This window comes from Mus pahari, chromosome 18 (assembly GCF_900095145.1).
Source record: "Mus pahari chromosome 18, PAHARI_EIJ_v1.1, whole genome shotgun sequence".
NCBI lineage: Eukaryota > Metazoa > Chordata > Mammalia > Rodentia > Muridae > Mus > Mus pahari.
In genome coordinates, this window is record NC_034607.1 from 41,484,322 (window position 1) to 41,512,191 (window position 27,870).

At 42.2% G+C, this 27,870-nt stretch overlaps 1 protein-coding gene across 10 annotated transcripts in view; it reads left to right on the top strand.

Annotated features, from left to right (window-relative positions):
- Ltbp1 (latent transforming growth factor beta binding protein 1) overlaps positions 1 to 27,870 on the top strand; it is a 381,029-nt gene that overhangs the window by 293,343 nt on the left and 59,816 nt on the right. For all 10 annotated transcript variants that reach the window (XM_021218313.1, XM_029531227.1, XM_029531226.1 and 7 more), the window contains 5 exons: positions 3,774 to 3,896; positions 6,653 to 6,775; positions 8,599 to 8,721; positions 14,767 to 14,889; positions 20,968 to 21,093. In XM_021218313.1, the coding sequence (XP_021073972.1) occupies positions 3,774 to 3,896; positions 6,653 to 6,775; positions 8,599 to 8,721; positions 14,767 to 14,889; positions 20,968 to 21,093 (618 nt within the window). The remainder of the gene's footprint in view (positions 1 to 3,773; positions 3,897 to 6,652; positions 6,776 to 8,598; positions 8,722 to 14,766; positions 14,890 to 20,967; positions 21,094 to 27,870) is intronic.

Below are 27,870 nucleotides of genomic sequence, written 5' to 3' on the forward strand. Positions count from 1 at the left end.
ACATGAACTTGAAGTCTAATATGGGAAACCAAGACATGATTACCTCCTTCTATTGTAGAAATGAGGTAATCCTGTAGGGGAAGATGGTGGCAGAATCTATCTTGCTTCCTGTGGCATATTGGTAGGAGACTATCCCAAAGGTTAGAAGTAAGAAGTATGGGGCCTTAACCTTCTGTTAGCATCAAGACCCACACATCTTTGTCCTTGCCATAAAGGAAAGGTGAGATGCAATCAGTTTGTCTGTGAAGAGGGTAAGGTACCTATGAGAGAGTAGGGCAATGTTCAGTGGGCTGACTAGCTGGATGTAGGAGTCTGTGGTCTAGAGAAGAATTCTGGCCTCGAGATACACTATGGAGTTTGCTTTGTCCTGCGTGTTTCAGTTAAGCGTTTATGTCCTGCTGCTCTCTCTTTACCTTCCTTTGTAGAAATTCCTCAGAGAATACTCTGTTGCATGTTATTCCCTCTGGAGCTTAATCTCCATGTAGGCCATGAACCTGTTTGACTCTAACTGGTATGTCTACAAGAAATGGCTGGTTCCATGCAATTTTGTCTCTAATAAGTAAAGAACAAACATTTAAAACTATCCTAGCTATTACACAGCGTTCTATTTCATCGTTAATCATGGTGGTAGCTTTAAAAAAAAAAAAGTCAACATTGTAAGAAAAGAATCCCGTGCATGGCAGTCTGCAGTGTCTGCAATTTAAATAAAATACGGCCTTAGGAATAGACATTGCTGTTGCATTCTATGGCTCTGTAAATCACTTTTTCTGGGGCATGAGTAATTAAACAGAGAGTCCATACATTTCTGAACTTGTTAACATTTTTGAAACCAAACCAGATAGTAGACATGACATTCTCTCACTGCTGTCTGGAATTTACGTGCCCGTGTCTAGGCTCGTTCTTTTCCACTGTTTACTCTGGCTCCAGCTCTTGGCATCCTTTTTCAAGTTGTTTGCTCTCAGTGTTTACAAAAGTAGGTTCCCACAAGCAAAGAAAGGGTGGGGAACGAGGCAGCCTGGAAGTGCTGTTTTTTGTTGTTAGAAACTCAGGTCGGTGCACCATAATTAGGGCTATTTTTGAAAGCAACAGTGAATTCCGTGGGCAGTGCCAGTGGCTTCTTCCTGTACACACATGGAATTCGCGGTGCGCACCCTCACAGACGGGCCTCGGTTGTGTGTTAAGTCTAACTTTATTTCTGAGTTCTCTCTTAAGAGAGAAAACAGTCTTTGTAAAATGCAAGGAAGATAAGAGCAATCCGAGCTCCGGCTTGCCAAATGAAGACAAAGGCTCCGCTGGGCAGCTGATGCTCTGCCTTGTGTTGGTGAACAGGGAAAAATGAAAAAAAAATGTTTTCAAGAGCCTTGGTGATGTTGATGTTTTGATTAGGCTGGAGCGATGGTTTGGAAGTTAATCGTGTGTACTGCTCTTACAGAGAAACTAAACTCTGCTCCTAGCTCACAACTACCTATATTTCCAATTAGGGGGTAGGGGTGGGGAGGGTAGAGGTGGGGGTGCGGAGGATGGGGGAGAACATCATCTAACCTTTATGGGCACTTACACTCATGTGCACATGCTCTCTCTCTCTCTCTCTCTCTCTCTCTCTCTCTCACACACACACACACACACACACACACACACACACATACATATACACTCACAATTTAAAATAAAAATAAATACATTTTTAATTATTATCTATTAAGTTATCTATTTACTTTATATCTCCATTGCAGGATGGCAGCTCCCCTCCCTCCTCTCCTTCCAGTCCCTCTCACCATCCCTCCCCTCCCCCCCACTCCTCCTCCCTTTCTCAGAAGAGGGAGGGCCTCCCCTGGATATCAACCAGTCTTGCCTTATCAAGTTGCAGCCTAGGCATGTCAAGCCCTCTATGGAGACTAGACAAGTCAGCTCAGTTAGGAGAAAGGGATCCAAAGGCAAGCAATGGAGTCAGAGACAGCCCCTGCCCCTGCTGTCGGGGTCCCACATGAAGACCCAGCTGCATAACTATTACATATGTGCTCAGTGCCTAGGTGAATCCCATGCATACTGTCTGGTTGGCAGTTCAGGCTCTAGGAGTCCCTATGGGTCCACGTTAGTAGATTCTGTAGGTTTTTTATGGTGTCCTTGGTGCCTCTGGCTCTGGGGGGAATAAAAAGATAGTTTGATTAAGTTATAGGCTAAGAATACTTAGACTAAGTTGTTGTGACACATAGAATTTTATGAGTTCTGAGGCTTTTCTTCTTAGATTTTCAATGCTACACTCATGTATGTTCCCACAATAACTGTAAGTGACTGACCCAAGAGCATTCAAATGGGTTTTGGTGTATATGCAAGTTCACATGTACTTGTAAAAATGTGTGTGCATGTATGTGGAAGTCCAAGGTTGATCCTAGGAGTCTTTATCAATCAGTCTTGATTTTATATATTGAGGCAGGGTATCTCATTAAACCCAGAGCTGGGTTTTGGTAGGCTGTCTGTTTTTCAGGGAATCCCTGTCTTTGCCTCCTGAGCGCTAGGACTACAGGAGGCCACCATGCCTGCCAACATTTATATAGGTTCTGGGATTCAGTATTCTGGCCCTCACACTCGTATGGCAAACCCTTTACCAGTTGGGATTTCTCAAGTCCTCTTTCTTTTTAGTAGCAATATTCTAGTAAGAACTCAATGGATGGCTATTAAATGAAATAAGTGAAAATTTAAACAGTTACTTTCAATATAAATATGGTTAGCAAATAATTAAAAATACTCCAAACTCATCCACTCTCTTTCGCTGGTTTTAACTCTGTCTATGACAGAAAGGAATCAAAGGGTTTTTGTTTGTTTGTTTGTTTGTTTTGTTTTGTTTTGTTAAGTGGGCTTTGGGTTCAAACTTCAGAACCACCATTTTCTTTCTTTCTTTTTAAATTGTATTTTATTTCATGTGTGTGGGTGTTTCATGTGGGTCTAGTACCCTGTAAAGTCAAAACTGAGCACCTGATCCTCTGGAACCAGAGTTACTAATGTTGTGAGCTGCCATAAGAGTTCTGAGAATTGGACCTGGGTCCTCTGGAAGAGCCAATGCGCATAACCATTAAACCAGCTCCCTAGCCCCAGAATTGTCAAAATTTTCTAATCCCATGACCTTGGATGAGTTACTGAGCTTCTCTAAGCACCAGCTCCTTCCTCTTTGAAATGCTTGCCCCCTGTTAATCTGGCCACAATTATAGAGACTATCCTATGCAGTTTCATAAACTTTGTAGTTTCTGTTTGTATAATCTACAGGCTACCTTCTAGCTGCCCAATTAACCTATTAATTATCAAGAAGCATCCCTGTTTGGTTTTAATCATTCCAATTCACTGTTCTATAGAGGTGTGTAAGAATTTCCTCCTTCAGTTATGACTTGGTTGGCCCTGCATCTTTCTGGGCTCTGAGTCACTAGCTTTTGTCTGTAGGGCCTCCCATCCTCTTGAACCCATCAACTCCCAGAATGGTCCCCAGCCCTTCTCTAAGAGAGAGCTTATCCTGCAGGACATATTGTCCTAAGATCCCCATCCTCACCTGCAGCCGCACTCACAGCAGGCCCTCCATGCTTTTACATTGGCTTGCTCCGCTCATTCAGTCCATTCTTCAGTCAGAGTGTATGAGGCCCAGAAGCAGCACACTCAACAGCACAGCTGTGGCTTCCAGTCAGGACACCTGGGGAGTTGACGAAGCTGCCCGGCCTTCTGAAGGGTTGATTCACGTTCTCTTTCCCTCTCTTCTTGTTTCTTTCCACTATGCAACATCCTGTAAGATGTGGACGAGTGCCTGCAGCCAAAGGTCTGTACCAATGGTTCCTGTACCAACCTGGAAGGCTCCTACATGTGTTCCTGCCACAGGGGCTACAGCCCCACACCAGACCATAGACACTGTCAAGGTAATGCCATGGTCATATATCCCATTGTGTTTGAACTTCCTTCATGAGCAGAACCAAGTGGTTGGCCTTAGAAATGGACCATGCTAGCTGTGTATGTTTCCATCCCTCTCCTTGAAGCATATTTGCCCCTGACTGCAGGTAAACTTGTAGCAGATTTAAAAACATCATAGCTCTTGAATGCTGTATGTGAAATGCATAGTTTTCACCTGTCTTTTGTCAGTTGTATGTTATATACATTTTACATGCCCTTGTTAACTCTCCAAACATAATTTGTAAAGGCTCTATAATACTCCAATGTATTGTCACAGTTTTTCTAACTTCTCATTAAAATCTAAAAACATTTTGGCAGATCTCTTTAAAAAAAAAATAGCAACTCCATGCTAAAATTATTTATCTGTAGGCTTAAAAATAATCAATAAAGTGTCCTGGATATTTTTATTATTACTATTTACTATTAAATAAGATAATATCCATTTCTAGTTCTTAAGTGGTATTTCTTTTAATTTTAAAAAAGCTTATTTTTGTGCCAGGTGGTGGGGGCACACACTTTAATCCCAGGACTCAAGAGGGAGAGGCAGGAGGATCTCTGTGAGTTCAAGGCCAGCCTGGTTTACAGAGCTAGTTCCAGAACAGCCAAGGTTACACAAAGAAACCCTGTCTCAAACAGACAAACAAACAAACAAAAACCAAACCAAACCAAAGGAAAACAAGAAACCCAACTTAGCTCAGGTAACAGACAGCTGCCAATCATCCTGGAGGGAAAGGGCTATACAGTGAACAGGGATTCCTGGGAACCACATTCAGATGCTTTTTTTTTTTTTTTTTTTTTTTTTTTTTTTTTGTAAGAGGCTTTTAGAGCCAAGCAACAGTTGTACGTTGATCACAGCGCGTGGCTTCTCTACAGCTCCCTTAGTCACTTTATACATTGCAGTTTAGGTCAGCAAGGGCTGGTGACTTTGGCATCTGCTCCTCCCTCTTCCAGCCCTCAGAGGCCTGTGGTTAGGTGGTGCAGAACAATCATGCCATGTTTTTTTAATAATTATGAATTCTTATAGAGTGCTAGCTGTCCAGCTGAACATGCTCAGGCTGGTCTAATACAGGTGACGCAAGGCAGAATTGCAGAATTGTCAAATTAGGACGGACCAGCACAGGAGCTGTATTTGTTACTTTCTGCCTTGCTGGGAGAAAGGCCTTGGAAAATGCAGCCCGAGGGAGGCAGGGCTTATTGTGACTCAGAGATTGAGAGGACAGTCCAGCAAGATGGGGAAGTAGGCACTCGAGATGTCTGATCATGCTGTATCTATAGTCAGCGGGTGGGGAATGGGAGTGGATGAATGCTGGAGATAGACTCGCTTTCTCCTTTTTATACAGTCTGGCAGCTTGGTTGGGCCTTTCCATCCCAATTGACCTCATCTTGCCAATCTCTCCTACACGTGCTGAGAGATTTGTCACTAGATCATGGTTCTAGATCATGCCAAGTGGGCAAGCAATATAAATCCTTACAGAAGACAAAGAGAACCACATGGAAAACAAACCCATTTTTACTAGAAATGTCCAAGTAATAGATGAAACCGTGCTTTCCTGCCATCCTGTCTCTTCTAGGTGCCATCTCCAAGAGCACTGATGCTTGGTGGCATCTCTCTGTAATGTCACCATCTCTCTGTAATGACACTCGTTCCCAGTTGTGCTAACTTTCGTCAAGGCTCTTTGTTCTTCTTCCAGGGTCATTTAATTTGTAGTTGATGTTTGGCCAGTATATAAAGAGGGATTTCACTGTGACATTTTCACTCACCGTTGGCACATTTCACTCTGCCCCTCTGCCCCCTTCTCTACTCTCCTTTCTCTGAGTCTTTCCAGAACATTGCTCTCCGCTGCGCCATGGCACACACTCTGTCACTCTCTCTCGCTTCTCCTCTACCCCTTTTGAGATCATTGCCCTTCTCCCATCTCTACATCTGTGCCCTAAATCCACATTCATATGTGCGTGTCTATGTGCATATATGTAGAAATACATATATACAGAGAAAGAGAGGGAAAGCAAGCTAGATTCGTAGTATGAAAGAAAACATGCAATATTTGTTTAGGATTTTTTTTTTTTTTTGAGGAAAGGTTTCACTGTGTATCCACAGAGACGGAAGTCATGGTTTCCCTCGTCCAACCTCTCTAAATGCTGGGATTACAGGCCTGTGCCTGGCTCACTGGATGCTTTCTATATTAAATCCTCAAGGAGCACTTTCTCTCAGTCTCCCGTTATCATCATCTGTCACATTCCTACCATGGTTGATGGTTTTAGTGTTACTTTGAGGAAGAGGTTAGTCTTAGTTAACACAACTCTTTGACCTTACCGTTGACGTTATAAAGAAAGTGTATTCTGTTGCCTTCTGTGCCTGCCCAGATTCATATTTGCTTACCCCTGATTTCTTTGTTTCTGTCTTTCTTATGACAGAGTGGGCCTACAGAGTCTAGTAGCTGTTAATGTGTGCTTCATGTTCTGCCTTCCATTTTCAACTCCAAGCTGTTATGTTGCCTGTATGCTTCATTTGAAATATTAGAGTAAGATTGTGCAGAGCTGTAACTTGCTTTTGGAATCATTGAACTTACACATTTCAACATCCTGGGTTGGTAAAGTTTCTAGTGCCTAGCCAAAGTACTATTGTTTCATGGCAATAAGCCCAGACCACATTGTTGGGATTACCATTTTTCTCCTGTGGGCGAGACTCTTTCAGAAAACTAATTGTCATCATTTACGTTAACAGATATTGATGAATGCCAACAAGGGAATCTGTGCATGAATGGGCAGTGCAAAAACACTGACGGCTCCTTCCGGTGTACATGTGGACAGGGCTATCAGCTGTCAGCGGCTAAAGACCAATGCGACGGTAGGTGGGCGTGGCATGGTGAACTGCTGAGGCCAGGGTGAGTGACCTGGCCTATGTCGTTATAGTGTCAGAAACCCATGTAATTCCACATAAGTCAGACAAGCCAGTGAAACAAAATGAAGTGAGTTAAAGTAGAAAAATAAGGTAGTGGTGGTGACTGGGAGCTAATCATCAGAATTAAGAAGAAAAGTTGTTGCTGTCTATGTAACTCCTTAGTACATAAAGTAGCTTCCATTTAAGAAGTTAAATTAATTCTGCCCTTTGGTGGGATTTCACAATTAGAAAGTTGTTATATTGGCCTGGCATTATGCTATAGCATGTTAATAATTTCGGTGTGTATTTAGCTTCAGTATTTTTTTGGCTGATTTTGGTACACTGAAATAATGTGCCCCTGTTCTCAGAAATAAAGACTCATCCATTAGCAAACCCGTCCACTGACAGTGTTAGAGAAGCAAGAGTATATGATGATAAGTCCAGAACCATCTCTATTACGGCTGTAGCCCTCTGCAGGCATCCCTTTCTAGAACATCAAGGGCCTAACTACTCTAGGAGCGAGCAATGGCAGGACATACACAAGCACATTCATGTACATGGCTAAGTTAAGCAACTGGTTCCAGAATCCCTCTTGCTATTTTTATCTTTATAATCCCAGAACCTATTTACTTATAAATGGGTGGATAGAGGCTACCCCATTCAGAGACCTTTGCAAAGCCTCTCAGGTCCCATTCAGTGATGAGTCAGGTATGTCCAGAACCACCTATGAGCCAGATTATCAACATGGAAAAAAAAAATCTACTTTAGTGGCTGAATGCTCTGATCATCTAATCAAAGATACGACTACCTCGGGGTGGGAGAAAAATGAGCCAGATTCCTGTGGGAGCTGATATGTGTATTACATCTTATAGAAAGACTGGCAAAAAATGAGAGGGGGGGGCTTTCAAATGTTAAAAAGAAAATTCTTCACAAGTAATGTGATCTGAGTGCCAACCTCCAGCAAGACGTTATCTAAGGCATCATTAAGAATGTGCTCAACATAACCTCTGCCCCAGAAAGTCGTTATTCCAATGTAACAACGAAGGGAAGGCATTTGGATTCATGCAGTGTATTCTGTGTCGCATAGGCGTGGCTATGATACATGTCAGTGTCTGAACTCAGGATCATGTGACTGAAACAAATGGTCCTCAAGTTGAGGATGTGTGTCTCCAGCAGGAATGAGTAGCGGTGTGGAATAGCAAATGATATGAGGGGGAGGGTATTAGATTTGACCAGAAAAAAAATTTTTAAAGGAGATGGAGAATAGATGAGAATAGACAAATAGACATATAGAGGAAGGAAGCCTAGTTGCTCAGAGCCCAATAGGTAGATTAGAAAGGCAAGAAAATGATGATGTATATGTTTGTCCTACTTCAGAACAGAGGTCAACCAATCTCTGTAATAAGCCAAATATGAGGATATCCAGAGTGATATTAAATACAGTGGTATTAAATCTAGCAGCTTAGATTTGGCCTGTGTACTACAATTTGGGGACCTTTGCTTTAGGCTATTATAAGCCTGTGTGCTTCCAAACCTAGTATTAGAAGTGAATGTACCACAAATTACAGCAAATTATTTGCTACCTATGTTCAAATAGTGAACCCTACACGTCCAGGCAGTTTACATTTTTGAGTTCTTTGGAATTCCCCCTTATTGTAGAATGACCTTTAATTTGAGCTCAGTGCACCTCCCTTAATGAAAGGTCTTGCTCAATTGTAAACCAGAAACCGCTGCTGCCGTACCTGTTCTGAGGCAAATGATGGGTTCCTCTGTGCGGGTTTTTCTCACAGATATCGACGAATGCGAGCACCGCCACCTCTGCTCTCACGGGCAGTGCAGGAACACAGAGGGCTCCTTCCAGTGTGTGTGCAACCAGGGCTTCAGAGCATCTGTACTTGGAGACCACTGTGAGGGTGAGCATCACCTCCTGCCTCAGGACCAGAACGTGCTCCAGTCTGAGGCAATCTGGCGTCTTTGTGGCCGCTGTGTGGGAGCTCTGCTTTTGCCTTCCTAACTGAGGGTTAGCTCCCTGCAAAGTGTGTCTTCCAGTGTCCTATGAATGGGACAGAGAAGCAAGGAGAGGTCAGATCTTTGTACCAGGGATGGATAGTTTAATCTGGGTGCGTGGTTCTGAACTGTAACACCTCATTTGTACAAAACTGTCCTCCTAAGGGTCCAACCAAGCAAACACAGCTTAATTTCTCATCCCAGCTGAGGGCTTTTCAGAGCTAATTTTTAAATAGAGGACTTCTCTAAGGTACCTTACATATCTAGCCGTGAGAGTTGACTGAGGCTTATATGAGGTGTTCAAGGCAGCTTGGCCAGCGTATACACCGGAGTGTTTTCTCCTGACACGCTCTTTCTCTCTCGACACCAGTTTATCATTCAAGAAGGTTCTGTGTATTCAGGGCTCCTCTAGGGAACAGGGCCCAGCTTACCTGTCTCTTAGTGCATTAATAACTTGTCAGTAGTGGAACCGGAATCAAGCATCCTAGCTGTGTCTCTCACACGAAGCATCAGTGTATCAGCGGGAGGGGTAATGAGAGTTTTCTTGTTGCTGTAACCAAAATATCGGACAAGAAGAAATCTAAGGGGAGACCGATTTACTCAAACTACCTCAGCCATTTTCAAGAGTGGTCTTCTGTCAGAGCTTTGAGTGGTCCACATCCTTTTCACTCCAGTTAGCTGGGGAAGTACCATTGTGGATTGTGGTGTGCAGCATTTATTGATTGATTGATTTACTGATTGATTGATTATTCACTTTACATCCCGCTCACTGCTCACTCCTGGTCACCTCTCCCACAGTCCCTCCCCTTTCTTCCTCTCCTCCTCTGGTGGGTGGGGGACTCCCTGGCTATTCCCCCACCCTACAGCACTTCAAGTCTCTTCAAGGCTAGGCGCTTCCTCTCCCACTGAGGCCAGGTAAGGCAGCCCAGCTAGAAGAACGTATCCCACCTACAGACAGCAGCATTTGAGATAGCTGCTGCTCCAGTTGTTCAGGACCCACATGAAGGGCAAACGTGTGCAGCAGTTTTCATAAGACAACTTGGTACAAGTATTCTCAAAGTAGCTGAGTACCTTGTCTCTGCTGCTTCTAGGAGTATAAAACAACTCAGTCCTTCTAGAGGGGCAATTTGAGTCTAATTTCAATGGCTTTAAAAATGTGTGTTGTCTGTGTACCAATAAGTCAGCTTTTAGGAGTTTACCTAAGGTAATATTTTTCAAGGGTTAATAGTGTGGACAAAATGGACATCATCAGTATTTCTATAAAAAAATAGACAAGTAGTCAAGTAAGTTATGAGCCAGATGATATCCGACAAATTGTATTTTATTCAATATATGGGACATTGATTTGACATGGCTGCATCCAAGGAAGGAGTGGCAGTTGTGTTGGAGGGAGCCCTGTGTTGTGGAGAGCCTGCCGTGGAAGGTTTTCTTAGGAAGTCAGTAAGCAGTGTGCTCCATACAAACATACAAGAGACCTAGACTGAACATTACAGCATGCTCCACACAAACATATGAGGGACCTAATCTGACCATTATACTCTTTTGACTTGCTTCTTGGTCAAGGCAAGAAGGTTATCAGGCCATGCCTGAATTTTCAAAAATATTTGCATGTATGATTGTTTTTTTTCTGTGTACATCTGTGCACCATGTGTGCACATTGCCTATGGGAGCAAGAAAAGAGCATCAGATCCCTTGGGACTGGAGTTACAGACTGTTGTGAGCTGCTGTATTGGTAGTGAGACTTGAACCCAGGTCCTCTCAAAGAGCAGCTTGCGTTCTTATCCACGGATCCATCTTTTCAGCCCCAACTATGCCTGAAATTTTGATAGTATGTTCATCTATCCTGGCTTTTTAAAACATGTAAGTATGTCACCAGAACGCCCAAGATTTTTATTCTAAAAACACTCATTGCATGGCAAGCCAAATAAAAACCTTTAGCCAACATATTCTTTATTATTAATATATATGTTTATAAGATATAATTACATTCCACAGGAAAGTTTCCTTTGGATGTGTAATGAAGCTCATTTCTCTTAAAGTCAGGGTTAATTCCCCCAGTGTTTGGGTTATAAATAGGACTGGAGTCCATCCAGCTAACTCAGAGCTCCCTTTGAAACTACATTAGCACGTCAGCCTGCTAATTCCCACCTAGTCCTGTTTCCGTCCCTCGCTGGTGGAATGTATTGTGCCATAATTAACTGGCTACAAATGTTCACATACCTCTCACAAATATGGGAAGAACCGTGCTTCTTGTTAGACTTTATATTTACATGTGTAATTAATTTTTTTTAAAAAAAGGTTTTGGTAGAGACCTGACCTTCATGCAGTATTTTCCTGAAGGCCCACTGGCCTCCTCTGAGATTCAGAAACAAGTGTTTCCACCCATCCATGAGCAGCATATTCAAAATTACTCTCGGGCCCTCTTTGTCCCAGTTCTTAGGGCCTCCAGCTTACAAAAAGCCCACGCCTTCCTGATCCTTCTCCCTGGCTTCTTTAACATTGCTCTCCGTAACTTCTTTGTGAGTGTCTCGGAACATAACTTGGCACTTAATTGTCATCCTGGGCCCCTTATCTCTTTGTGATTAATATATGAACAACAACAACCACCACCACAAAACAGTGAGAAGACATAATTTTCCTTTTCAAGTCAGAATCATTCATTTATGTACTCATTCATCACAATCATTTCGTGTTGAATTGGTAGGAGCCTGCATTATAGGTACAGCACATCTATCAAAACTAGAAATTCTTGCTCTCGTGGAATTACTTTCATTCTAGTGAGGAAGCTAATGGTAGGAATGATAAGTAAGTCAAAGGCATAGCTTGTTAAATGCTCAGAACTATATTGCAAAGTAGGCTGTGCGTGGAGTTCTAAACATGGATGATTTTAAATAAGAAGAGTAGTAGTTTCCTCATGTCACTGTCACTGGCTTTTGAATATTTATGAGACGAGATCGCATTCAAAGCAATGGCAGGCGTTGAGGCCCGAAGGAGCAGATTCTTTGGAGGTTGGGTGTTCCACATGACGTGCCCGGTTTTCAATCTGAGAGTGCCTGCTCAAGTATAGATATCAAATCAACTCTATATTAGTGTATCGATTTGAGGGGCGAGCCCTGGGCTCTAGAGCTGTCAGCAGAGCGATGGTGTTTAAAGCCACGAGACTGAGGTCGCTCAAGTGGAAGGACTCCTGAAAAAGAGAAGACCTCCTAGGCCTCGCGACACATACAAGTGAATAAATGGGTAGGAGGAGCCAGCAGAGGGAAGGGAAGAATTCACATATGAAGGAGGAGAGCTGGACTATGAATGAGCCAAAGGAAAAGAAAAGAAAAGAAAAGGAAAGAAAAGAAAAGGAAAGAAAAGAAAAGAAAAGAAAAGAAAAGAAAAGAAAAGAAAAGAAAAGAAAAGAAAAGAAAAGAAAAGAAAAGAAAAGAGGCTTTAAGGAGGGAGATAGATACAGATTCAGCGAAGCACGACTTCCAGGCAAAAGAAGACCAAAATGTACCATATTATTTAGCAATGAAGAGTGGAGGGTAATGACCAAAGTCCACTGTCACTTTGTGGAAAATATGTTTCTTAATTCCTAGGAAGACTTTTTATTCAAACCCCCACACGTGAGGTTGTAAAACTATTAAAAAAAAAAAACTTTTTTATGATTCTTTGTGGGTTTCACATCATGCAGCCCAGGGCCGATCATCTCTCCATCCCCTCATATCTACCCTTTGTCCTTAAACCTCCCCCTCAAACACACACACACACACACACACACACACACACACACACACACACACACACAAGGAAAAAAATCTCATTGTGGAAGCTGTAATATGTCACAGTGTGTCCTGCAATATATCCCTATGTCCACATATATGTCCCTTCTTCACTAGCCATTGTTCATTGCAATGAGTCATTTTATCGAGTTCCGGGCCTCTCGTTTCTGTGACACCATTAATAATGAATCCTCATCAGGAGTCCTCTGAGTTGTTCTGTGGATGCCCTGTGTCATGGAGATCCTGGATCTTTGGGTCGACAGGACTGGACCTTTCACATATCCCAATCTTTCACAGATAATAAAGATTTGGGGGTGGGTCCACTCAGAGCCCTAGATCTGGGCTTGGGTGGTAGCTGAACTGGTCAGCTCACTGCCTCTCCCTTAGCCACACCACCACGGTGAGCTCTCCAGCACTGCTCCAGCTTGGAGTCACCCACTACCCACGTAGGCAGGAGGCAGGTTGAGCTCTCCTATCCACATGCCCTCCTGCCTGCTTCCCCGCACCCGTGCCTCCAGAGCCAGCGCAACTGCACTGGCCAGGCAAGGTGCAGGGTCACTCTCTGGAGTGCTGCAGCCTGTGAGGGGGCAGGGTGGGGAGTAGATGAGCTACCCTCAAGGGCAAGAAGAGCACAGGGGAGCTGACCCTGCCACTCCTCTCATCTGCCTTGAGAGGGTATGGGTGCAGGGATGTTGGTAGTTGACAGAGCTGGTCCCTTCTCCTATTCTCTAGCAGCCCCTTAGTTAGTTAATTTAGTTCAATGAAGGAACATAAATTTAGGATCCTCATCCTTCAGCAAGACAGTGGAGAGTGTTGGGAACGCTACATCTCTTTCTCTATTCGCTTCCTCCTTGAAGTTCTCCTCTGCATAAGCAGGCATCAGAACTACTTGCAAGAGTTGCCATAAATGCCCAATTAGTTAGGAGACGAAGTTGTTCCTTGGCTTTGTTGAACACTGCTTATTTAAACCTTGTAGAGACACAGCAGAGGAGGGTCTTGGAGAGTGTGTTAGGGGTGTTGATCTCTGATGAGCAGTCACCGTGGCAACAAACTGTCTCTGGAAACATCTGCCTGACGGGAGTCTCTGCATGTCCCAAACTGTCTCACATCATCGCAGTCAGAACGCAGTGCTGGTGTCAAGCCTTTGCAGTTGGACATATGCTTTATATATAGTTGTTAAAACCCAAGCAGTCTATTTATGAGAGTCCCTAAGACTTAACTAGGATTCTAATCCAGTTGATTTTACGTGCAAAGGTTCCCTCACCCACATTTTATTGCTGAGATTTCAAGTAAGTTCTTTCTGTTATCTCATATCTTTCTATCACATTCTGTTGCTGAGATTTCAAGTCCTTTCTTCATCCTCATATCTTTTCTCTAAATTCATATCACCTTTAAACTTAGCAGCGCTCCTTTGTCAGGTAATTGTCTTTTTGTAATGATTCTTATGTTAAATTTTTGGTACCTATAAGGAAGTTTAATATCTTATGTATTTATTTTTTATTGTTTTATTTTTTTTTTTATTTTATTTTATACAATGGCACTTGGAGTTCTGGTTTTAATAACAGTTCCCCTTGGTGTGGGGAGCTTGCCAAGTGCTTTCAAACCGGATCTTAAGGAGCTTAAGTGTGCTTAAGATATACTTAGCAACATGTGCTTTAAAAAAAAAAAATATGTATTCTCTATTAGGTAGAACACAAGCAAGTAAATTATTATTTAATAAAAAATTGTGACTCTTCCACTTCCAGTTAATTGCATTTAATGTCTAAAACATCTCCATGGTGCTCCGGAGTCTGAAGCAGGAAGAGTGTGAGTTTGAGACCAGACTGGGCTGCACAGTTAGACACAACCTCAAGTTTACCATTTCTGTGTTGATTCAAAGCTAAAATCCTGGATGGCCTTTGCACTCAAGAGACTGAGGAAAGAAGATCAGAAATTTCATAATAACCTACATAACAAACTAGACTCCATCACTAAAGTAACAAAACCACAGAAAAGCTAAAGCTTATTTCAAAATGTTTCATTTAAAATAGCCTATCCATTTAAATATCCTGTTCATTTAAACCTATCCATTCAAAATCATGCACTGTAAGCACGTTGTGTGCTATGTGTGTGTGTGTGTACATGTAATATGTATGATCTTCCTTATATTGCTTGCTTACTCCTGTCATGTGCACTGGCTTACAGATATCAATGAATGCTTGGAGGACAGCAGCGTCTGCCAGGGAGGTGACTGCATCAATACCGCGGGGTCCTATGACTGCACATGCCCGGATGGATTCCAGCTGAATGACAATAAGGGCTGTCAAGGTACATGTCTCTTCCCCTTTTATTACATATCTAACTGTTCAGTTCTGCAGTGCTTCCTGACTGTGGGTCTCTGTTTGCTTAGTTCGGATGGAACTGACGCCATCTTCTATTATGAAAGTGTGTTTCTGAGCTCTGCATCAAACATAGGAGTGTCTTGCTTGGAACCACACTGGATTAACCAAAGCTTGCATGTGTCATGAGCCATACTCTCACTTTGTATGATTCTGGGTCACCTGTGCTTTCCTGGGCCTTCCTTTGCCCAGCCTTGTGGGTACTTGATTCACGATGATTGTTTAGTTTGTGTGTGTGTCTATCATGAATGCATTTCATTTGCCTCAAAGATACCATTTATCCTTTTTATGATGCCTGCTTCTGTCCAGTACCTACCATTTCTTTCTTTCTTCCAAAAGAAGTTCATTAATGATTTAGGTAAAATAGGGAAGCATAGAAGTTAATATTTTTCAAAGTCCTTATCAACATTTATTCTCCCAAACAGCAGTATAGTTGACACAGGTGCTAGTAAGATCACAGTAATAATACAACCCAAGTACTAATATGTACTATCATAATAACTTAAACTGAGCACTCACTGTTGGGTGTCAGCAACATGAAAGGTGATTTTCCTTATATTTCATTTGTATGTGAATAACTGAGACTTAGATGCTAATGAGCATGCTCCTCTCTAATAAGGGTGGACCTGAGATTTGAACCTACAGCTTTTGTAACACAAGAAGACAGTGAGGTTAAACGGTTGTGCGACAGGAAAACGTATCGACTTACTGTTTGACTTTGGGGTAGATCCTGTGCCCAATGTTTTCAGCTGCATCTTATGGCTGCCACAAGTTTACGAACATTTATCAGTCTTAATAAGTCCATGGCATTGGAGACATTGCTCAGTGGTAAAACCCTTACCTAGTATGCGAGAGGTCCTGGTATCAACACCCAGCGCTAAAGAAAATAAAGGAACGAATGAATGGAAAATGAATGAACAACTAACCAATTCATTTTTATTTTCCACTGAAAATGTATACTTATATCTACTTTTACATATGTTTATTTCTGATGCACAAGTAATATGTTTTGTGTTCCTCTGCTATTATAGAATTGTGAATAATATTCCAAGTAAATAACATAATAAATATAATGTATATTGTTATTGTTATTATTATTATTACTACTATTGATTGACACAAATGATCTCTCCCCTGATATGGTTATCTGATATGTTCCAGATAATATATCCTTGACAGAAAAGGTGCTTTCTCTCTGAGATACGGTACTAGAGTCTTATAATACTTTATTTGTATGTCACTGGCCATATTCCCCTATGTGTCATATGTGAAAGACATGGGCCTTTGCCTCAAGGTCTTTTAGAATTAATTTCCTCATTGATCCCCAGATTTAAATAAACTTCATGTACCTCATTTGCTATTAGGTATTTATTTGCAGTTGTAATGCAATAACTGAAATTGGATTTTTAAGTTGTTCCAGTGTAGAAATTAAATGTGCTCGGATTTGATGCTGTGGAGAAGGAACATTCAAATTACACATTTCTGTCAAAATATTTCCATTTTAGAACTTTAAACAAAATTAATCTTGATTTATATAAAAATGCCAGGAGGTGAAAAAAAAAAAAACTCAAAAACCTAAGAAATTTGAATCCTGGTTTTTATTATAGGCTTTTTGGCTGAAAACTGATATTTTCTTTTCTAATTTCTTTTGGCTAAATAGAGGCAAAACCAAGTCTTAGTACAAATGGCCCAAGAGCTCATACTGAACACTTTATCATTTCATTTCTAGAGTCAAATCCCCCAGAATTCGCTCTGTCATCTTACTCATTAATTGCACCATGTTCTCTCAGTCCATACAATTCCTGTCTGTGGTTTGAGGTCAACTTTCAAAGACATGACTACTCCAAAAGTATGGTGGTTAATGACGATCAATCATTAATAAATTGACTTTGCTCTCTGTCACAGTCCCTTTTCCAGGAGAAGAGAATGGGTCAGCTTCAAAAACCTTTGAGTCCAAATATATGACATGCATTTCTCTTTTATGAAATTGTGTGTGTGTGTGTGTGTGTGTGTGTGTGTGTGTGTGTGTGTGTGTGTATTTGAGCATGCTCATGCACATCCACATGTGTAGGTCTGAAGACAACTTGCTGACAGGACAAGAGACCATCAGTTCTTTCCTTCCACCATGTTAAGTCCCAGGGATCCAACTCAGGTCATTGGGTTAGGTGACAAGTGCCTCTTCACTGGTATTTCAGAAACAGGGTGCTGTGTAAAGGTTGTGTAAGAACAAGTTCCATTGCTCATTTCCTCCTATTAGACTGTTTGTGTAAGCGTGCAGGCTCACCTGCCTTTGAGCAGTCCCTTTCCTTCTGTCGCTGGAGGCAGCTCTGTGTTCTTTCTACTCTCTTCCCCATTCCCTGATCTCATGATTATGCCAGTGCTCTGTTGAGAGGTGCGGGTTTCAGAGCTCGTTTTAATGCTGAAAATGAAATGGATGGCAAAGTTACTACCCAGGGACCATTGTTGAGTAACCATGTGATAGGCATAAACTTTGGCAGCCTCATCTAGTGTTCTGAAGTCAAGATGTTTTCTTCAGTCAGGAGTGTGCTTATGATTTTTCTTTGTGTCCCACAAAACTAATGGTGATGTGCAGGCAATATGGAGATTCCATGTTAATAGTCTCTTCAGGAATGCGGCAGGGTACGCAAGAGATTCGGAACACACTTCAGTTTCACGTTTTGACTTGCACATGCCAAACTGTGAATTTCTACGGCATTCGTGGACCCATGAAAGAAATCCAACTTAAATATAGTCTGGCTTTCAGCTCAGAGTTACTAGAGGCATAGCTCAAAAATGAATGCTTCAAGAAGTAAAATCCAAATTGAACGCATATGTTTCTCTAGCTCCAGATATTCGTGTTGCTCTTTTTTTTTTTTTTTTTTTTTTCTAGCAGTTTCCTGGAAAAAAGTCTGGGAATTCACCTCTGGTTCCTGTCGTCAAACTTTTTAGCTAGTTCCTTGCTAATCAATGACTTCTTTGAAAACAAAATATTTGTGTACAGTGTTTACCACACAGAGCCGCAAAGTGTTGGTAGCTTTTAAAAGGTTTCATCAAGCCAAAGAGTAAAAGCAAAGGGGAAATCTTAGGGAGCTGTTAGGGCTTGGCGGATGAGCACGCGTATGGTATTAACCACTCAGGCCGCCTGATGAAGGGGATACTAGATGATGAGTTGGAGGGGGAGGAGCAGAACTGAAGTCAAAATGAAAGTTAGGATTCAGATTGCCAGTGTAATGGATTATCAGAAGAACCAGAAGCATCAGAGGCCTTATAGAAAAGGAAGAACTTGAAATCATACTGAGAAATAAGCAAGTATTAAATGAGCTGCGTTTCCTTGTCCTATCTATGAAAATGATAAGAGGAAAACCTTCTACAAACAGGACTAATTTTTTTTCCTAATTATTCTTTTTATTTTCTGTTGGTTTTGAAAGTTAGCATACAAAGTAGTGGGTTTCATCCTGGAGGTTTCACACATACTTTGTGCTCCATGGTCCCCACGTTCTTCCCTGGCCTTCTTGTCCCTACTTTCATGTTTGCCCTGCCCCCAGCCATGTCTCTTGGGCTTTCATGTCATATGCCTTCAATTATGCTTGCTTTTCTGCTCCCTTCCCTTTAGGATTTCCCCTCCATGGCCCCTTCCCAGTTTCATGACTTACACTCCCACACGTACATGTGTATACATACATACACTCAAATTAAGGTCTGGGCTCCCCAAATGAGAGCAAACATGTTGTATTTGTCATTCTGAGTCTGGCTTATTACTCTGAACATAATGATTTCCAGTTCCATCCATTTCCCTGCAAATGCCATGATTCCATTTTTCTTTATGGCTGAATAAATTTCCATTGTATTTATATATACCATATTTTTTTTTACCCATTCATCTATTGATGGATGACTTGGCTGGTTCCATTTCCTAGCTATTGTGAACAATGTGGCAATAAGTATAAGGTATAAGTATCTCTGAGGTGTATTGCCCTAAGAGTGCTTTGAGTAGATACTGATACCCAGTAACAGTATAGTTGGATCATTTGATACTTCTATCAACCGCCAGGTTGGTTTCCATGGTGGCTGCACCAGTTTATACTTCCACTAGCAGCAAATCAAGGTTCCTCTTTCTCCATGTCCTCAGAAGTATTTGTTGTCATTTGTTTTCTTGATGACAGCATGTCTGATACACATGAGATGGAACCTCAAAAGCAATTTTAATTTGTACTCTGTCCCCACCCCACCCCCAAACAAAAGCATTGAATGGCTTTCCAAGTATTTGTTTCCATATTCGTATTGTTGCATATTCAGGTCATTATCCCAGTTATTGACTGGAAGATTTGTCTGTTGTTTGGTTTCATGTTTAATTTTTGTAGCTCTTTATATGGTCTAGGTATTAAGACCCTCTGTGGGAAATAGCTGAAAAGACTTTCTCCTGTCCTGTGTGTGTCTCTCTCTATGCTGCTGATGGTTTCTTTAGATGGTCTGTGATTTTCTTTCTTTGTTTCAGCAGTACGTAAGCCAAGCTATGTAACTTATGTGGCTATGGAGCGATATAAAATTCAGGGCTAATAAAGAAAAGCAATGAATCAGTAGTTGTTACAAGTTATCCTACACATGGATCAGCAGGGCGAGCAGAGGAGGAGCCTCCGGAAGGCCTGTATAAGCAGAAAGTGGTGGTGTTTTATGGAAAAGAGAGACGCTGTAGTTCAGCATGTTCTAAAAGCCACTAGCGAGAAGTCAGGTCTGTCCTGGGTTAGGCTATGCATAGGTCTTGATTATTCTGATGTTCATAATTGCCAGGGGCCCATCCTATTTGTCTGGCTTGTAGAGAGCACTCAGAAAGCAGTTGAATCGAAACAAACATGAACTTCTAAGAAGAAACATTGAGGACCTCTTTAGTAAAAGGCAAGAGAGACCCTAAGAAGCTTCAGGAAGATAGAAAGGGACATGTTTGGAGAGTACCGAGGACATGGGATCACTTTTGTGATGTCAGCTCCCTAAAAGAACCCAAGTCAATTACTGTTTCCTCAGTAGAATAGGAATATTATTTTTGTGGTAGGTAAGTAGTTATGACATTATTGATATACACACAATATATCAATACTCACAGTTTACACATCCTGACCTTCTCAAGGAGCAAACAGTGTTGAGAGACACAGATAAATGAACCAGCCAGGAATACGCAGTACAGGAGCCACTGCATGAACCAGTGCTACTGTGAACTGGTGAGCTGTGAACTGGTGTTGTCATCGTTGAGGGCACTCTTGGCTAACATATTTAGGACTGGTTTGAAAGCACATTTTGCTTTCTAACTCCCCATGTTAACAGTAGGTCAGCAAAGGACAAATGGAGTATAAGATGTTCACATGCTTTGCCAACACCATCAGCTGTTTCCACATCTTCATAACATGAACCTTTGGCTATATGTTAAGCACTACCATAAACATTTCACCCTCACTAATTCCATCATCACAATGTCTGGCCTTCTTTTCCTTTTATTTTATTTCCATTACTCATTTTTTGATGAAGTATAGACTGAAGTTTATTTCCAGTATAACCAGCAGATATTTATGGCGTGGCATTTCTGAGCCAAATACTATATACAAGGTATGTCTGGCCTTGTGCTGAGGAAGTCTACAACCTGGAGATGGAGGAGCAGGTGTGACAGGCTCCAGTAGAGTTGCTCATTGGTATCTGCTTCTTGGATTGTTTATCAATATTACTCAAGGTTCTGGTATGTCTAAAGCAGGGTCAATTCTGGGTTGAACCTTGGAGAACTGGGATTTTTACAGGTTGACACAGTTGAACACCCGCTGTCATGTGGGTCACCCAAAGTACGTTGCCCCTTCCGATAGTTCAACTTGTCTTGTGGTCTCTTATGCAGACAAATACTATAGTTGGGTCACACAAGAAAAGTCGACTCCTTTCAAAACCAAGTTTTTCCTACTGTATGACTGGTATTAGTAGAAAACAAAATTGATCTCTTTTTAAATGATTGTAACTCTCTTGTCATTTGCAGACATTAATGAATGTGCACAGCCAGGACTCTGTGGATCTCATGGGGAGTGTCTAAACACACAAGGCTCCTTCCACTGTGTCTGTGAACAGGGGTTCTCCATCTCTGCAGATGGCCGTACATGCGAAGGTAAGGGAGCCCATAAGAAACCCTAAAACTCTGCCATGAAGAAGCTTAGATATGGCTTTCTATAGAACATGCAACAAGTCTCTGAGACTTAAAAAGGTCTTGGTAATTCAAGGCCCAAGGCTTTTGTGTGTCAAGGTGACTTGTACTGGAAAGCAGAGCTCAACCGTTTCAGCATTTATGGATAGAATAACCGGAGGTTGTCGGGGTGAAAATACCCACAGGTGGTTCCCGTTCTACACCAATGAGTAAAGTCTTCCAGAGCTGAGCATTCTGGGTAGACACTGTGACGCATTTCCTGTTTCCATTACCCTTCGTGTGGGTCATCTGGTTTATTCTCAGTACCACTGGGAACAGAGACTATCCAGTATTATGCCTCTCCTCTTCCTACCTCTAAGCCAGTGGTTCTCAACCTTCCTAATGCTGCAACCTTTTAATACAGTTCCTCGTGTTATGGTGAACCCCCAACCGCAAAATTATTTTCATTGCCACTTCATCACTTTAATTTCGCCACTCTTGTGAACTGTAATGTAAATACTTTTGGAGGTAGAGGTCTGTCAAAAGGGTTGCAAGCCACAGGTTGGGAAGCTCATCTCTAAGCCAATCCATTTCCTCACTAGCTTACATTGTTTACGTTCTTCAAAGGCTTATTAGACTGTGAGACATTTAGACTGCACCAAGTCCTGTTTGTGGCCTCCAAGTGTTTGCAGGTCACCACCCTGGCTGTTAGTTTTATGCTCTTCTTGACCTTCGAGTTTGATTAATGGTTGAATAACCCATCTGAGCCTTTTTGAAAGTAAGCTAAGATTGCCATGATCCCCAAGTCCATTGTATCTTTTCTTCTTCTTTTGTTAAGATCGGGGTTATTGAAACTCGGCTGCATTTTTTTAAAAGTACATTGTAAATATTCTAGTCCAAGCCTAAGCAGTTGAAAGAATACTGCAGCGGGAAGTGTCTGCTCTCTTGATGCTAGCGTTGCTGTGGAACCCGGCCGAGGACCGGCGTCCAGGTTCAGCTGAAACCAATTATGATACTGGGAGGAATAAACTGATCTTATAAAACGGAGATTGTTGAAATTGTTCTCCTGCTGAGCAGACAAAACATGGAGGCCAGATTTGGCTACGACGGGAGGAAGATAGTGCAGGGTGGAGTGGAGCAAACAGTGAAGGGTTTGGAAGGGATCCCAAGTGGGGAAATGGAGGACGGGGCAGCATCATGATGCGGGGAGGGGGGGGGGATGGGAGACTCACATGGAACTCAGGCTTTAGGGCTTCGTGGTTTATGTTCAGTGTCTGTGGGGTGCTCTGAGGCTGTCACGGTATACAGGTTCTTCCCTGAGCCCAGAGGGGCGCTGGCTGCCTCACCTCAGTCAGCGGGGCAGATTTACAGAACCCCACATTTACAGAAAGATGCAGGCTCACTCATTTTGCTTCACTCCAAATCAGAGGCGGTAAAGTCCTCCTTCCCTGAGACATGGTCAGAGTTACCGCCTCTGCTGGTTGGGTCACTGTGCTCAAAAGAGGGCGGATCATCTCAGATGCTTGTGCGTGAAGCTGTCGTTCCAGGCAAACGGATCCCAGTGTGCAGTGGCCTTTCTGATGTGCCCCCTTTTCTCTCAGTGTTTCTTGGGATGAGAGAAACACTGATTTCTGCAAATTGGGAGTTACATAATCGCTCTAATCTGGTTGCAACTCTAATTTGGTTGGTCATTTACTTGGCAAGGGCCTGACCTTAAAAATGTGTCTTGTAGAAAACATCTAATGCTTCATAAGTCGCCGGGCTCTCTTTGACACTTGTTCCATTCCTCCATATTTCCCAGACTGGACATTTTTACAAGTAATAAAAGGTAATTTTAGAATATCATGTTATGTATGGAAGTACAGCTAATTATTAAACATGCCATTTTTTCCCTTGAAAAAAAATCCCTTGTTTTTAGGGATTAATCCAATACACTAAATTGGTCCAAGTTTTCTTTTGTTGGATTAAATCTGAAACTTATGGCAATAGTACTGTCCTCATATGACCCCTGGCTGTGGCAGGCAGGACAAAGCCAGCTCATGTGACCAGGGTTTGGCAGAGTGGCTGCTGTGCATAGTGTTTGAATTAATGCTGAGCAGTGGTTGGCACTCCTGGACCACGTCCATTCACCAGCGTCCTTGTGCGCCGCTGAAGCCCTGTCACTCCTGGGAGTGACACGCTTGTTTCAACCAGAGTAAAACAACTAGGGGTGGTACAGAGAAGTTGGCTCAGCATAGCCAAAAATGTGGGGCCCTTGCCCATTTTGTCCCCCAGAGCCTGGACAGTTGTTGGTGTCTGGCTTAATGACTGAATGACTATCAAGACGCAAATCTTCAATCTTAGGTAATTTGAAGCAACATAGCTAGGTTTATGGGGATAAGAGGGCGTCTTCAGTCCTTCATCCCCTTATCTGGGTAGGGCATCTGGGAGAAGTAAGTGGAGTGCCACTCAAAGCTCTAGGGTGGTAGGAAGCAGGGTGAGCCAATGAGTTAGTTACTATTTAGTCATTCATTGAAGTATTACTGGATGCCTGTACAGTGGCAGACACTTCTCTGAAGGTACCGTATAGGCAGTTCTTGCTCATATGGAGCTTATATCACAGGAGGGGGCAATCAAAGTTAAATAGGATGTATTCCATAGGATACGTTGTTCATTTATATATAAATCATGAGATATAATCTCACTATATGGATATATAAATAACCGCATGGCGTATCATGCCATATATCATGTGATGAATACATTACAAATCCCAGAGTCAGGTTAGGAAACCCCAGGGGAACAGGGCCCTTTGTTCCCTGTCCCTCCCTGTTGTCTCTCAGTTACGTACAGTTCCTCTTCTGCTATATTCTTTTTGCTATGTAACCAGAGCTCTTGTGTTGTGTGGAAAATGATAATGAATTTGTTTATTTCCCATACATCACCAACTTATAACCCAGTTTACTCTGTCCCTTCACTTTAAAGCTCCTACTTCTTTTGTTTTTTAACTTATTTATTTTCTGTTGTGGAATTATAATTTGCACAAATGGTATTTTGCCACGGTGTTCATTAGCCAGCTCCGGGAATGGCTTCATCCACATTAGGAGAACATGTGTGCATAGGAGAGAGGCAGAGACACTGGGAGCCACCAGACTCCCCTGAAACCCTGGGAATAAGTCCCTCCTGCTGCCTAATGTTGCCTCACTCTGCCTCTGGCTTCATTCCCACCATGTGTCAAGGCTCACTGAGAATTTGTGTTGTAATCCTGTGGTGTTTGGGAATATCACATGTTATCAGAGCTCGTGTGCCCTCCAGCTGACTCACATGATTCAAGGGCCACCGCACGGGTTCCACAGGGATCCAAAGATGCCAGCAACATAGAGAAACACTGATGAGAATTACAGGGTGCAGGGATCTTTTCCTTCATCATTGTCTTCCATTGGTCAGCTCTGCTAATTGGACCTCTTACTTATGTTCAGTAAACCTTCCATAAAATCCCATACTTCAGATAACATTTTCTTTCTTTCTTTCTTTCTTTCTTTCTTTCTTTCTTTCTTTCTTTCTTTCTTTCTTTCTTTCTTTCATTCAACAAACAATGTATTTTTGTCTATTTGTTTATTTTAATTGCTGGGAATAAAACTTAGATGTAAGATGTAAGATGATGTAAGAGAAATAAGCATTCACACATGCTAGGTAAACACTGTAGCACAAACCTATATTCCTGTTCCTCAAAAAAACATTAAGTAAGTATTTACTATGTGCAAATGACAATTCTAAGTACCCGGAGAGCTTCAGTGACCACCACCTGAAACAGAACTCCATTTTTGTTTTTGTTTTTGTTTTTGTTTTTGTTTTGAGACAATAAACAGTGCATGACATTGGGAAGAGATAAACCTATAAATAAAAGAAGACACGGAGTTGAGTTCAGGGACCCATGAGGTGTAGAGCCAGAGAGGAAGCTGGTGAGATGGTGAGCAGGGTGGCGGATCCCGCTGCTCTGCTTCTATAAGTGAGCATGACAAAAAGTTATTTTGTGTTTGAGTAAAAGATCCATACTTTATGCCTCTTTAATTTAAGCCAGTCTTTGCTGTGTAGCAAAGCACCATCCATAAGTAGTCAAAGGTTCAAAGTGACAAGCAGAAGGCCTTGGCTCTATCACTATCGTGAATTCTGTTCCCCACAGAGGGATACAAAAACCTAGGCTACACAACACTGAGTATATGAGCCCCTGTGTAAAGTGTGAGCTTTGAGTGAATGATCCCAGTACAGGCTCTGTGATGACAGCCAACGCCCCTTTCCAGAGTATTGGGATTAGGAGAGGCTGGGGACAGGGCAAGGGAAGCAGGGAATTCTATAGAAATAATATAAACTCACTGGGAATCTACAACTAACTGCTCTTGGAAGCAAATTCTGCTTTCAGAACAGATGTATGTCTGCCATTGCTTTCCCCCAATGCCTCCCCCCGACCCCTGTTAGAAAGAAAAGATCAAAGCCTTTTGTTTGAATTATTTGTTCTACTGCTCTGCTCTGAGCCCCACCAATAATGAGGCTGCTGTTTTCTCTGACTTCTCATAATGATACTCCAGAGTGAAGAAGTGATGGCCAACTTGTCCTAGTCTTTGTGACAACTCTGATACTGATGGAAAATTTGAGATTGTCAAGACAGGGAGGGGATTTCTTACAGCATCTAGCTAGAACTCGGAGGTCTAGAATTTTCTCCTCAGTCCCCACAATATTATATCCTACCATTGCAGACCTATAGAGACCCTTCTTGGGTACTAGTAACAAGCCACTCCATACTCACATATTCATCCAGAAAAGAGAATATAAACCTTCATCTGTCACAGACAGTTGGCTTCTTGAAGCGTATCAATGACGGTAACAGCAATGTGAATGAAAGGGTGACTGTGGACCTGTGGTTAATTTTGTCATCATTGGACAGCTCCGATCCAGAAAACAATGAACCGGAAGAAAGTGTGCTGTGTGTTTGACCTTGAGGTACATTTTCTACACACAGAGGAGAACGGAAGTGCAAACCCATCCAGGACAAGCAGCAGAGCAGCAGTAGTTTTGTGGTCTAAAGGTAGAGCTACATATCCATCACTGATGAGCACTATTTCTGACCCCCAAATATATTACATCTTGCTGCTTGGCCAGATTTTTAGGATGATGATGACAACGACAGTGACAACGATGATGATGATGATCATTATCATCATATTAAGATCAGAAACTGAAAAATCTACAAAGAGAAAACAATTTGAGTGTTTTTACCTTTACTAGATGAAAAAAGGGGGTGGATTTAACAAGGTGATATTCTGTTTACTACATGTAGGAAAAAAGAAAAAGGAAAAGGAAGGGGGTTCCATCTATAAGGCTTCTGTTCACAGTCAGTCCTCATGGGAATGCACTTCAGCAATCGTGAGTGAAAAATGGATATTTAAGTCATTAGGGGGAGAGAGGGTAGAGGGAATTTTGATGGAATATGCTAGCTTTAGGCCCAGAACCCGTTTTACCCATGTGTCGCTTGATTGTGTATCAACAGTTGCTAGAGAAACCCATAGAAGCAGAAGTTTCAAGAACTTTCTCAACATCTTTAGAATCTCCTTAGAGCAAGTGGTGGGGCTGGAGCAAGAGGGAAAAGGGAAGGGGGAAATTTGTTATCCTTTTGCAAGCCCAGATTAGTCAAATCATGATAAAGTTCACACTTTCCGACCAACCAAATAATAGACATGAGGTTGTCAAAAAGCAAAGCCAGCGAATGACAACAGACAATGCATACCTGGTACTGATGCCCACATAGACATCTGGCACATGACCAGTACCACCCGTTTTGGCAGTTCTTTTGGTGTCATCTACATTGAGAGATCTTTTCAGGCCCTGGGAAGTCCTTGCAAGGTGTTTTCATAATTCAGATCTAAATTCTATTGCCTTGCGTGTCATGTTAGAAGCAGTGACTTCAGCAATTATGTCAGATCCCCTGAGCAAGGGACAGGGAGTGGGCCCTGACATGGCATTCACAGTGGCTAGCAGCCATTCATGGAGTTCTCACTGACCCACACGCTATGCTAAGTGCACCATGCCTTTGCCTCATTTGATCTTTTCTACAAACCTGTGGATGGGCTATTGATTTGTATGCTTTGGGCTGCAACTATGAGGACATTTATAACGCTGATGAGGAAGACAAAGATCCTCATCGCTCCTTCCTGGGATCTTTATCGGAATACTGTATCCTCCCAGAACACTTTAGAGCCACTTTTCCTAGACGTCCTCACCCTTAGTGAATGTGGCTTCCTCTCTCAGTGTTTTGCTTTTTCTGCCCCCATCACCACCCAGTTCTACATTTGTGCGTGTTGCTTATTCTTATTGCAATTGCCAGACTCTCAGGATTGTTGTCAGTTTTGCCCTGTGCATATATGCCACTGGAAATAGTTAGGGGATAGTCAGTACTTGGTGAGTGAATGGTTGTGTTTAATTCATCCTGTATTAGGAAACCATTGTAATGAAATTGCCCTAAGCCAAGTGTGGCGAACACATTCGCAAAGTCTCTCTTTTACTGTAAAACCTGCCCCGAGTAACTGTCGGACACAAAAGTGATTGTGACAGTTAAAGTTGTGAAATCTGAGAGTGTGAACTTGAGCTCCTGCTCCTTCCCAGCCGTGTGGGCTGGGTAAGTTATTAGGGCAGTACTTTGTCATTTCCCCCTGGATAGTGAGAAATGTGCTACCTATGTGAGCTGGGTGTGTGTTGGCAACCATCAACCCCGAGTGGAGCCCAGCCTAC